This window comes from Oryzias latipes, chromosome 13 (assembly GCF_002234675.1).
Source record: "Oryzias latipes chromosome 13, ASM223467v1".
Classification (NCBI taxonomy): domain Eukaryota; kingdom Metazoa; phylum Chordata; class Actinopteri; order Beloniformes; family Adrianichthyidae; genus Oryzias; species Oryzias latipes.
The window spans coordinates 14,901,368-14,914,693 of record NC_019871.2 but is presented as its reverse complement, the minus strand read 5'-3'; the positions used below and the strand labels follow the sequence as shown (position 1 = coordinate 14,914,693).

Genomic DNA, 13,326 nt, shown 5'->3' with positions numbered 1-13,326 from the left:
TTTAGCCCAAATCAAAAAAACATTGTCTAGGACACACAGTAGTTTCTTAGTTCATTAGTGTTACAACCTTCCAGTTCTTTCCATTTCCTACTGTTTGTTTTTTCTGTTTGTCTTCTCTTTCAGCAACTCAAACAGCTGAGGAGTGGAATAGTGGATCAGCTGATTGAATGGAAATTACCCGGACAGCTGAGCGTCAGGAAACGTTGTTGTGGATAAAAGCGGAAGAAGATATGATGTGAGAGAGGAGGGCTACAGTTCTCTAGTCAAATTAATAAACTTGTAAACCTCTTTTATCCTTATGGTTGGTTTCTTTGTTGCGATCCGTCCAGCTGTGCGTGTTGTGGACTTGGGTTTAGTTCGGAACAATTAAAAATTCACCTTTGAGTTGTGGACAGGACTGTTGGTGTAACGTGAGCCATCCTCTACTTCATGTCATCCATCTCCCGCTAGCTTCAAGCCCCTCACACCTCCAAGCTAACATTACTGGTGCAACAAAAGGCAAGAAATGTTGGAGCTATCCCGTCGTATGTTTTGAGCCAGATGCCAAAACTGAGGAAAACGGAGATATACATTGATCTTTTTTCATCTACTTCTGATTCGAAATAATTTGAATAAAGAAATACTCAGAAATACACATTTAAACTTAATTTCCTTCATTAGATGTTTAAAACACCAAAACACACATTAGTGCTTGTTACGGCTGTGGCCGTATTTGGTTTTGGTTTGTTCTGTGTTTTGTGTATTATTGTGTATTATTTCTTTATCAGAGCGGGACTTCTGTGTTTTGTGGATCTTTGTTTGTATGTCTGATTATTTGCAGGTGTGGTGCATGAAGGTGTGGCCTCAATTTGGACAAGCTGGTGGAGGCAGCTTTAAAAGCACCATTTGGACATCCAGTCGGTGAGAAGGGTGCCTTGCAGCAAAAGCCTCCACTGCTGCTTGGCCCTCTTCTCCATTTTTGTTTTGTTCTCCATTTTGTTTATGTCTTCTCCACTTGTTTTAGTTTGTGTTGCACTTTGTAGTTCTTTGTAGTTTGTAGTTTTGTCTGTGCCCACTCTGTTTAGTCCTTTGGTTTATGATTTTGTTTAAGTGAAGCTGTAGGGGTGAACCGCCATTTTGTTTAGTACATGTTTTCACCTGGTTTTGTTAGGTTAGGGAGGTTAGCGTTCTGTCTTTGATTTCCCTTTTCTTTTGTTGCAGGTAAGATTACATGTTGCAGTTAGTTGGGGTTTTGTTTGTTGTTTTGGCCTGGGTTCACCCTGAAGCCTTTTAGCTTCACTTTTAGTTATTGTTGGATTGTTTGTTTATTTGTAAATAAATTTGTGTTATTTTATGGAGACATTCGTTTGGTGTTTTTTGTTACACTTAAATTCAGTAGCCAAAACCTTTACTTTTTATGTTATGCCCCCCCTAGCACCCCTAGACACAAAGGGGGCGTAACAGTGCTAAAAGTCAGTAAGTTTCTGAGCATGCCTGAAGTAAATACTGTTTCTTTGAGGAAATTCACCTTAGAGGTTACCACAATCATTTTTTGTTTTTGTTGTTGGTGTTTTTGGTGACCCTGATGTCCATGTGTACCTGTTCAATACCACACAATAACTTATTTTATCATCAAATCTCCTTTATGGTTTCAGAATTGTTATAAGCAGCTCCTTCTATTAATCTATCAACTACCCCTGCTTTGTTTGCAAAGCATCCAACCCGAGCGAACGCTTTGACGAAGCCCATCCTCTGTCTTTTTTCATAACACACAAAATGTAGCTCAACATCTTCTACTCTGCCACATCAGCATTACTGGTCTCAGTAATCTCTTCTACATTACCTCTTTACCCGTCTCTGATACCTTCTATCACACACTACTGCTTCCACCTTTACAGCTAGATAAAATCTGTTGCTTCCTGTGTTTTGCACTACTGCGTGTAGTTTCCCATCCAAGGCTGTATAAAAAAATGTTCAAATGAGCAAGAGGTTTTTTAGAATAAAAAGAGACTAATTTGTGCCAAAAATAGGATTAGGACTTAAACTTCAAGAGCTCTTTGAAAGTTTTTGCTCTGAAATCTGTTTTTTCCAATACATTGCATTTATGACTGCTGTCCATTGATTTTTATTTGGAAAAACAATTAGCATTTAGTGATACATGAATTTATTTAACCCCTTTTTTTATATAAAGCTAAAATTTTTCAGTAGCTGCACCTATCACATTCATGTGTCATGTTCTTGATTCAACTTTTGGTAGTTTGATTACATTTGGTTTTGGCTTACCTTGTTGGTCATCATGTTTTCTGAAATATGTCTACTTTCAACTATTAGTTTGACTTTCAGTTTCCTCATAAAGCAGTTTTAGCCCTTGTGCATGTGTTTAATTTATACTTCACATATTTGTTCATTTACGCTCTGTTAGGCACTACACCCATGAGCAAACACCTCTGTTATGTGTTATTGTAGTACATGCAGTTCCAGATTCTGCTCTTTTTTTATATGAATATAATTTATAAAACATCTGCCTTTTTATTTTTCTTCTACCTCCTAGATCCCCTCATTTAGGTCTTTTCCATTGACTGTATAAGAGGACTGGACTGAGCGAGTCTGAAATCACCCATAGACTTCCAGCTCCAGTAAAATGAAGCCAATTCATTGACCATTTTTTTGGCGATGTTGGACCCAGACAACAGTGATTGGTCAGAGTCGGATTGAGTCAACTATTCTATGACAACTACTGCTGCCAATCAGGAGTGAGGTTGTTCGAAGTCCCCACCCCTTCCCCTTAAAGTGGGCTTGGGAGAATCTGTCAATTTATATTGTTTTAACATTGTGAAGCACTTTGTGAGTCGCTCTCTGAGAAAAGTGCTATATAAAGCTTTACTTACTTACTTGCTAAACATTTCAAACTTTCGAGGTGGGGGCCAGCGGGCACTATTGAGGCATCCGATTGGTCAGTTTATAACTTGAATAACTTGCAATGAAGAAAAAATGTCGTGAAAAAAATAGGATTAGCAACAACATGTTAAAAAAGGTAGCAGAGCAAGAATGGTTACTCTGACAAATAAAACGACGGAGTCATTGAGACTATCTTTCAATAGAAGTCTAAGGGCTTGGAGCCAGCGGACACTTCCTGTTTGGAACCCAAGGGAGGAGGGATTGCTCAGTCCAGCTCTCTTTACAGTCAATGGGTCTTTCCTCGCCTGTTCTGAAGCAGTTCATTTTTTTTTGTTTTTTGAATTGAGAATTTGAACTGCCAGTAAATGATTTTACAGATGTAGCTACTGGAAAAGCTGAACTGAAGGTATACCGTGAACTCTGAATATTTCTAAGGGACTTTGAGGGACAGTTTAAGGTTTGAGTTTTGCGTGCTTGTACTTCAAAATCAGGGTCAGAATAGGGCAAGTGGAGTCATAATTCTAGTCATATGAGAAGCATTTTTTTATATTTCAGGTACTTTAATCAGACCAGACCTGGTGGAAAAAAAAATATATAAATATTTTGGAGACACATTGTTATTGTATTTAGGCCCGATTATTGGAGTTAACATGACACAAAGCAGGAACTTAATTTCCGGTTCCATGTGAGGCCTGACGCAGTTCCCCTGCTGAAGTAAGTGTTGGGGTCTTCAGCTCCACTTTCAAGAACAAAGACAATATCCTGGAAGAGTGCATCTTGTGGCACAGAAATAAAACTGTCAACACCTGAAATAGATAAGAGATACAAAGAGAGGCAACGTGCCATTTAGTATCATTTGCTAGCAATAATGGCTGCATAGCTGAAGGAAGTAGGATTCATTTAACCAGAGCTGGCATAGGTGCAACTATCACTGATGGGAAAACAAATCATTCTTCTTGTCTGCAGAGATTTTTTTGTGTGGGAGATGTGTTGAAAAATAAATAAAATAACCTGACAGCCAAGAGTTATTCTTCAGCAAACCTAAAATGAAATCTTAAACCCGTTACATCTTTAATTAAGCTTGGTTGATGTGAAAGAGCAGCTGCTGTCAGAATATTTAAGCTACAGCCACTTCTAGAATGATTTGCTCTTCTTCCAAGAGAAAAAAACAACTGTCAGTCAGCTGAGGTGAGGAGTAATTTATTCCAGTTTCGCAAATGGTGGTATTTTCTTTGTCATGCACTGTTTAGCGGCTGCCCTCTATCACAGAAACCTGCAGTGAAAACTATTTTTTAACTCAACGATGAGAAAAAGCAAATGTCAAAATGAAGCTGAGAGGATTTTAGAGATTTCATGCTGGCTTGCCTGTGTATGGTAATCAAGTTTCATAGATTATTTTTTTAAATAGGACGGCTTTTTGAAAATGACTTGTTTCTTTGTGTCTGCTTGCAGGAATCCTCAAAACATACAGTAAGTTTACGACTTAAAACACATATAGGAGTGTGAGCATACATGATTAATGACCGCACACATCTCAGTACCCAACCTTACAGCTAGAGAGGACTCCAGACTTATTGAAAGGAGATGAGGAGTACACATCCTCCTAATCGTTCAATAAAAACCCCAAAACCAACAGGGAAGTGTTGAAAGTTTGTATTATCTGCTGTAAAGGTCAGGGTCATCCATCAAACTTGTTGAACACAATCTAAACATTTTGATAAGTACACACATTTCGGGTTACATATTTTTATAATGGAATAACATAACAAACTCAATGCTGAATGACCTATCTAGAAAGTTTTGCTTCATGGAAACATGCATTCTGACACTATAAGGAACATTACTAAACAAAAACAAAAAAGCATCTACTTTAGCAATTCCAAGCTGTGCGTTTAAGCCATGCGATCCCGAGAGGAAGGTAAGATGAAGTCTGCAGTACAAACAAATTTGAAACAGTTAAAGATGTGTGTTTCAGTGAAATACTTAATGTCTAACTTGGGAAGAAGTTAGCACCTTCAGCACAATAGAAGTCACTGTCACCAGCCTGAAACATCTATGATTTTATATCTATAGGCAAAACTGTTTTGAAAACAAAAATGTTAATGTTAACGCCCCAGTTTCATCTTTGATAACTTACATTTATCAAGGAATCTACGTTGCTACAACTTAGGACAAATAACTGGAGAAGAAGCTTGTGCTGCATTTTTTGGCAAAATTTTACGGGACTGCATTTGAAAATATAGATGGCTTTGTCTGCATGCATTTACTTATATAAAAAGGAGTTCTCTTGTCATTGTAAAGAGCCCCATCTCTTGAAACCTGTGGTGGGGGATATCAGAGCTGTGTATTGACAGCAAACAGTAAGAAAGCCTGCAATTGTAATCAGCCCACAAGAGCTTTCATGTGTCTAGTCTATTGCATGTAGAGAAGAGACACCCACAGCTCTTTTTGTGGTTTGTAGTGAGCTGCTGTTTCAAGCTTCACCTAAAGAGGCATATCACAGTTAGAGGAAGTGAACACACCACCCTTGCTTTCTCGTGAAAAACACAAATATGAAGTTCAACTTCATTTTCTTTTGGGGGAAAAACTGCCAGTCCATGGAAAGAAAAGATCCCATATAAAGTCAGGCTGTTCAAAAGATAAAAGGCGAGCTGTAACAGGCGAGGTAAATGGTTGAAAGACATTCTGAGGACTTTTAGATTGCCGAAAAGAAATTGGATTTATAATATAAAAGTGGCACAAAGCAGATTTTCAGCCTAGGGTGCCTAAACAGCTCTGCAAAATTCTTACTACAATCCAATGGTTCTGCCACTCCTTGTTTCTGTGTCTCAAGGTAAACCATAGTAATCCTCTACTTCCTTTCTGAATGAGTCCTTGGTCTCTCTGTGTTCAGAGAATGCTGACCCTGTCTGTGAGGCCTTGCACATCTGCATCATCCCCACCTTCCTCAGCAGTAGGAGGGGGAACAAGGTGAGTAGGATAGGGCATGTTTTGCTCTTGGGCATACAACTGCCAACGGCTGTCATCGCTCTCGTGGGTGATGTAACGCTCTCCAAGTTTGGTCTCCAGCTGTCGCAAGTCCAGCCACGTCTGGTAGTCCTGTGAAACGAAGTACAAACATTAGGGTGAAATTTCAGTTTAAAAGGCCATGAAATTGGATCGATATAAGAGAAGCTTTCGTGGTTTTGATGAGCCCACAGAGGACCATCCAGTAATCACTTTAGGATAGTGCCTGCTTGTCAAAGAGCTGACATAACCCGAAAATTGCAAATAGAATTTTCATCCAGTTAAGGCTGTAGTGGCAGAGTAAGTTACAAAAAACAAACAAAAAAAACAAACAAAAAATGCTCAAAACTGTTTAGCATCTATTTTCTCAGTTACAACTTCACAGAGTTGAAGAGTGTGCTCAAATCTGTTTCTTTCTTCATGAGGCAAAGACATTACTGAGGCATTCTCGCGATCTTAAGGCCCAGCTTTGTCTATGTGATAGTGTCTGCGGAGCGCTGCTGCATCCTTTATCTCTGATGAGGGATTACAGCTGCACTGAAAGCATGACGAATTGTCTTTGAGGCCAAAGGAAATCTTCACTTTTGATAAATATGTCTGAATAGTGTGCCTGTTTGAAGATGTGAGTGGTTTATTTGCAGTACCTGTAAATACGTGTGACTGAGACTTTTGTCTACACTGTAGCGCTTCCTCATCTTCACTTGCAGCAGATTGTTGATCAAGTCGATTGCTGAAAAGAAGACATTATGCCCATCATTTATATTTAAATCAATCATACACAAAAGAATTATAATTCTGTGCATATATGCATATATGCACAGATAACAGAAAGCTGTTAATGTTCCTTGCCAGGTTTTAAAATGAATAATATGACTTTATGTTATAAAAAGGCAGGCAAAGTGATGTGTACAGTTTTCATCAAAATGTATAAAAATAAATAAATTAAAAAAAACAGTAGCCAGTGGGAGCTAATTAAAATTCACTTGATTAGCTGATAATCATGGCTACCTCAATTAAAGGTTTGGCTGCTTGACTTGTGGGAACTGTTGCTGCCTGTCTGTCTTTCTCCGTGAGAAACAAAACATTCTTTCGTTTGCAAAAGTGAACTTCCAAACAGGTCAGACCACAAAATAAGGTTACCTAAATCCTACTTGCTGCGTATGTTAGATATGTCACGCACATTACTGCAGTTGATGAGGTTGAAGATTGAATCAGCGGAACTTTTTTCTTATAAAGCCTATATTTGCACTGAAAAATGTCAAAAACATTTACCGTATTTAAAAGAATTAATTTTATTCAAAACACCTTTTAGGACCATCAAAGTCACTGTACTAAAACACAACAGGTAAAATAAATTAAAAACATCTTTAAAAACAAAACAAATGGTGCAAATGAAATTATATTTTAAGATATCGCATTGTTTCTGCTGTTTTACATTGAGTTTGTCAAAAAAAAGGGTTTCTGATTGTGTGCAGCAGCACTACGGATATTATTGTTAGTTCATTTTAACACATGGTAATGGAACAAATGATTATTTATTGTTTCATAATGGCTGTGTTTAGTTTTTCACACCATAGCTATAGCTTTTTTGTTTACTTTTAATGAGGCAGAACAAGCAAAGTCCTTTGTTATTAATATTGATTCAACACAACTAAAATTTCATGATGTCGTGTGTTTACCATCTACTATACAGTGTAACAGTATGTAAACACTGGTTATATCATAATTATATGTGCATATAATTATGCTGTATTGTTAAAAATTGTTATCACGTTGAAGTTATTTAACAAAAACGTGACTTTCAGCTAAAATAAAATGTTTTCTTTTTATATTTAAAGTATTGTATCTCTGTATTAGTCTACAAGAGCTTCCTTCTTCACTGGGATCTCAATTTACCATCTTTGGAGATCTGCTTCCAGGGGTTGGGAGGGTACATGAAGGCTGCATTGTGGATCTGGTCGTTGATGTCTTCATCTTCATTAAAGGGGAATGTACCACTGAGGCTGACGTACATTATGACCCCCACTGACCACATGTCTAATGAGCGGTTGTAGCCCTGGTTCAGCAGGACCTCTGGGGCCAAGTAGGCGGGTGTGCCCACCACAGAGCGACGGAAAGATTTCTCGCCAATAATGCGAGCAAAACCAAAGTCGCACAACTTGACCTATGACAGATGAAGATGACGATTAGCAATAACATAGTTCAAATGAGTGGAAATAAATGAAGATATTTGCATTAAAACGGATTTAAAAGAAGACACGTTCGAGGGATCGCACACAAGGGTGTGAAATACCGCACTTCAGGCATAAAAATGAGAATGGTGGCAGATGTGTGTTGTGCAAATACCTGTGGGAAAGGATCTGCAGAAGCGAGCAGGACATTCTCAGGTTTTAGATCACAATGAACGATATTCTTGAAGTGCAGGTGCCTGAGGGCTAAGAGAATCTGCATGCACATTTGCACACGAATCCCCCAAACACAGGTCTGAATTAGTTCCAGGAAGCAACATGTGACATTTATTTATATGCCACACTGTAAAGTAGAAAACCTGATGCCAAGAACTGCCATATCAAGACGTTTTACCATTAACTTTATCAAACATATGTACATTAACAACTACTTGCCTTTGCACAACAACTTAGGAAATATGACAACACATATTTGGCTTGTTTCTTTGGGGCGCATACACACCTGTGTGATGAGAAATTTAGTGAGTCTTTCAGGCAATCTGCCTTTCTCACTGGAGAGGATCATCTCCAGCATGTCCCCATGCAGCTTCTCCATCACCACAAACACCTTCTCTGGGGTTTCAAACATGCACTCCAGGTTCACGATGCCCAGGTGGCGTAAACTCTGAAAGATTTTAAAAGCAGGGCAGAGGATTAAAAAAAAGGTCGTTTTTGGATCATGTTCAGGATGTGACCCTACAAAAACAATTGTGGCAGTAATTACAACTAGTATGACATAAAAAAACAAAATGGGTTGCATTTAATACTCATAACAAGTATTTACATTTAATTCATAAAAAGACTATTTAAATAAAAAAGAGATAGGAGCAACACAGATACAGGCTGACGTTCCTCTGTCTCCATCTGCTGGTTTTTCTGGACACACCACAGAGGACCAAAGCAGTTCATGAATGATCAAAATGTTTTTGATTCACCACAGTAAACTACACACAAAAAATAACTGTCATACTTACATATCTTTACATTTTAAAATGATAACGTAATGTTGGTGTATATATATGTATAGATAGATAGAGAGAGAGAGAGACAGACAGACAGACAGACAGATAGATGGATATTGATAGATCTTGTCAATTGTTTACATACATACACATGGATTTTAACAGAGGATCATTTTTGAAATCTTTTCTCTGAGACAGTGTCTATGGTGTCTGTGCAGTCGTCGTCTGGTCAGGTAGTGCTGTCAGTTGTGCACATTCTTAGCAGGTATGTTTACCTGCAGGATGGCCACTTCATTTCTCAGCTGGCTTTCTTGCTTGGTGGGAAATCGAAGCTTATCTATGACTTTGACAGCCACATCTCTTCCTGTCTTTCTGTGCTTCCCTGAAAAATAAAAAGACTGCTAGTACTGGTAATATGACAGCCAACAAAAATTCAATTTGTGATGCTTTTAAAAAACTTCTCTAATGCTAACATTTTATTTAACAAATAAATATTAGAAAACAAGCTCTTTGTTTGGGTTGGACTTTTTTTGTCAAAGTGACAAAACCTACTAACTTAACATCACTTTACATGCGAACATACCTCCATAAACCACTCCAAACTGCCCAGATCCCAGCACCTCATCAGCAAAAATCTGGTAAACCGTGCCAATATCCTGCACAAAAATATTGAATTACTTATTATGTACTTTAAAGAATCCAAAAGATAGATAATTCACTGCTAAAGTGAGTGCCATACCACGTTCTCTTGGATTTGACTGTTGGACACAGATATGCTGATGGAGGCTTGTCCTAAAACAGCAAACACAACAGTTCATACAACACTGGGTTCAAATGTGTGTATTTTCAATGTGTTTGAACTTACTGTGTGGCGTGTTTCCCTGAGCCGGTGGTGCATCCTGAAAAATGACTGGCATGAGGGCCTGGCGAATGACCCCCTCCCACGACTTTGCTACCTCAAGCCCAATCCCGCTGTTGGGCGCCACCTGGCTGGGGGACGGTGGCGTCTGTGGAGGAATCTGAGGGTGGCTTGGAGCCACAGATGACTGTGTGACCTCTCCAACAAAGTAGCGCACTGTGCCTGTGATGAGCTCGAAGCAGTGAGGGTTGGTGCCTTGTGGGGCAATTGTGAAGTCACTTGCAGGGTGCACCTCCAGAATTTCAGACAAGGGAATCTCCTACAAGACCCCAGATGCAGATTAGAAAACAAATGAGTGAAGACTTCACCTCTGTGACTTAGTTTCATAGTTTGTGGTAAGCTGTACTTCACATACCTTGTAATATTTGTTTGAGTTATTGTTCTGGAAGAGGATGATGCACTTACAGTCCAGACGCCAGTAGTGCCTCTTCCTCTGAGGAGGAGGAGGGTGGAATTAAAATGGGATAAATAAAAAGGTAAAAAGGGCACTAAAAGAAGCAATGGAGACAAAAATGAAGGAGTAGGGAGGCATAAAATGCTAGAACCTCAGGATCTAAGAGAAAAGAAAGAGGAAAAAAGAAAGAGAATTTATGCTACAGAATGCAAAGGTCAAAGTGAAAAGGAATAGAATTGATCATGAAAAACAGAAAAAGAGTGTTAGGGTAGCCAGATAGAAAATAAACATGGAATATAATGTTAACAGTTTCTAAAAGGTCAAATATAGACTTCATCCAAGAAAAAATGAAAATTCTGAACATTGCCTTTTAGACCAAATTCATCACATATTTTCTGAGAGCCGTTTCATTATTTAAAGGTCAAATTTATTGTGAATGTCCAGATTATTTCACTGACACACAACACTTTTGCACAAATTGTTAAAGAAGCAATAAAAGCAAAGAGCAAAGGATCAAGGCTTAAACAGCTGCAGGGGAAGAAGCGGGAGGCCTAAAACAGCTGTGTTTAGTTTCTAAGTGAATATAAATGGGAAGAAACAAAGCAAAGCTTACAGAAACTTTTGTATTACTAAAAGTCTAAATTACTGTAGATAAAAATGTTAAGGCACATAAAAATGATTTTGGTTTAGTGTAGGAGAGTGTGATGAGTTACCAGTGTGTCCTTATTAGTGTAGTGAACCATCCATCCTTCCTTGATTGCTGTGCTGGACCGCCTCGTGGTCTGTCTCACCGACTGCACCACCCTCATTAGTGGAATGTAAACACTGGGAAAGGCAGATCGCCATTCATTTGAGGAGGTGCAACAAAAATGAATTTCTTTATCAACAAATGTTTTATAAAACAATTCTTGTTAGAATGAGTCAGGATGCAAATTCAGGATAATCCTGAGAGAATTTTGAATGGTAAAAAAAAAGACATTTTGTTTTTTTTTATCTAGAATCTAATGAAAAGTTCTCCGGCCAGGATAAATGAATGCTTGTTACTAACATTGTTACTTTAGTCTGTGAAATAGCATTTCAGTCTCCATGGTAACAACACAGTTATTGATTTTGACAATAAAAAATACATACTTTTTCCACTCCTGGAAGTGGTTCTTTTAGTCTAATCCAGTTTAACCTTTTGCTCACTGGAGATTAAAAAAGGTTTAAAAAGTTTGTGTTTTTTTTGTTGTTTTTTTTCCAGGCAAAGCATTCAATCACAAAATATTCAAAGAGACTTTAAGTCATGGAAGGTCTATTAGAAACAGTTTTGGGTGGATATTTAACCACAAACTGAACCACACATGATGATGTGCAAAACAACAATTTTCTCTATTAAAACAATGATAATTGTCTGTAATTGTTATACTTGATTTTTTTTTTCAATACCTATACTAACCAGAAACTAACTAACCAAATTGAGAAAACAAAAATTTCAATAAATTGAATGATGAAATACAGAAGAACCCCAAAATTGTTCCTATGTTTTAGGGTTTTATCATTGCAACAACTGCTGCTGTACTTTGTAAATCAGTCCATCTTAAAGATGCCCTTCATACCATCTTCACATAGATATTGAAAATCTCCTCATACCTTTGGTCTCCACTAGTTCCATCTTGGTTGTTATCAGGGGAAAATGATCCCGGGATGCTGCAGGTCTCATCTGAGTCGTCCATTAAAGACTTGTCTGACGTGTCATACTCGCTGGTGTAGTCCATGGGTACTTCAGGGTCTGCAGTGGGACTCATCGTATCTGAGGTGGAAAAAAGGGGGGGGGGGGGTGCTATCATTAGCACATTTTACAAGATTTTTTTTTTTCACGCAAAAAAAGCAATAGGAAAGGTGAAGATTTAATCACTTCAAAATGAAAACAACACTTACCACAGTTACTTTTGTTATCTGAGAAGATAAAAAGATTGGTGCCAGTGAGTTTATGTGTCATAAAAACTATATGTTCAGTTGTTAGATGTTAATGCATTTTTTGTTCAACTCATGCAGGCTTAACATCAGAGAATAAGTCGTCATTTCTCTCACCTCCAATAGTCTCCCCGAGACAGTCATTGGGAACCTTGTACACACAGCGTTTATGGCAGTTGAACTTGCAGTCTGGGGGTAAATCCACAAAGTTAATCAGGGTTAAACTAGTTTTAATTGCATTAAGACAGAAATCTTTTTTCTTTGTCTGTACTCACCTTTGCACTGGAGACCCTGTCTAAAGAGCCCTCTGAGAAGCCTCTTACAGTACTGGCACACAGTCGGCCGGGTGTACGAGTGAACCGCAAAAGTGTGCGGCACCTTCACCTTGCTCATCAGCATCTTGTCCAGATGAACCGGTCGGCCTGTGTAGAAGCGCCGTGCTTCACTGGGAGTTCGTGGCTTGAATGATAGAGAGGAGAGGAAAAAAGTTTCTAAAAATGTTGCCATCGTTCATAGATGACAAAAAAAAAGGAAATGAGCAAAGAAATGAAGTGAATACATGAGGCAACTGTTAAACGACGAATGGACCAATTTAAAATCTTCAGTTAAATCTTAGATATCATGTTCATTTTTCTGTGTTCTGTCTTCAAATAGCAAAGTGATCACCAAATTGAACAAAGATTTGTTGTGTCTCCATGCTTTGTAAAATTAAACCATAATCTCCTTTGCAGGTCTATATTTTTCAGTTAAAAATTCATAGTCTATTTATTATTTTGTATTACAGCTTTTTCTTTTGTTACTGTGTTGTTTCTTTTTTTTAAATCTTATTTCGTTTTCTATTATTTCATTTCTTTACAATGTTACTGGTATGTTGTTTTGGTTTTTTGTTTTCACTGTTCAACCACTCGGCATCTCTTTTTATTTTTTTTCTCACTTTTTCAATTTAAATGTCGCACAAAGCAGGAAAACTGCTTATACGAAGGC

At 38.0% G+C, this 13,326-nt stretch overlaps 1 protein-coding gene across 1 annotated transcript in view; it reads right to left on the bottom strand.

Moving 5' to 3' along the window:
- Window positions 1-4,514: 4,514 nt before the first annotated feature.
- Window positions 4,515-13,326, bottom strand: part of prkd2 (protein kinase D2) — a 36,733-nt gene continuing 27,921 nt past the window's right edge. Inside the window, exons 5-19 of the mRNA XM_011482554.2 lie at window positions 12,618-12,801; window positions 12,460-12,531; window positions 12,307-12,324; window positions 12,019-12,178; window positions 11,100-11,211; window positions 10,348-10,425; window positions 9,939-10,251; window positions 9,813-9,865; window positions 9,657-9,729; window positions 9,349-9,455; window positions 8,575-8,736; window positions 8,230-8,328; window positions 7,780-8,047; window positions 6,528-6,613; window positions 4,515-5,976 (exon numbers count right to left, since the gene is read on the bottom strand). Of these exons, the coding sequence (XP_011480856.1) occupies window positions 5,767-5,976; window positions 6,528-6,613; window positions 7,780-8,047; window positions 8,230-8,328; window positions 8,575-8,736; window positions 9,349-9,455; window positions 9,657-9,729; window positions 9,813-9,865; window positions 9,939-10,251; window positions 10,348-10,425; window positions 11,100-11,211; window positions 12,019-12,178; window positions 12,307-12,324; window positions 12,460-12,531; window positions 12,618-12,801 (1,995 nt within the window). The 3' untranslated portion in view covers window positions 4,515-5,766. The remainder of the gene's footprint in view (window positions 5,977-6,527; window positions 6,614-7,779; window positions 8,048-8,229; window positions 8,329-8,574; window positions 8,737-9,348; window positions 9,456-9,656; window positions 9,730-9,812; window positions 9,866-9,938; window positions 10,252-10,347; window positions 10,426-11,099; window positions 11,212-12,018; window positions 12,179-12,306; window positions 12,325-12,459; window positions 12,532-12,617; window positions 12,802-13,326) is intronic.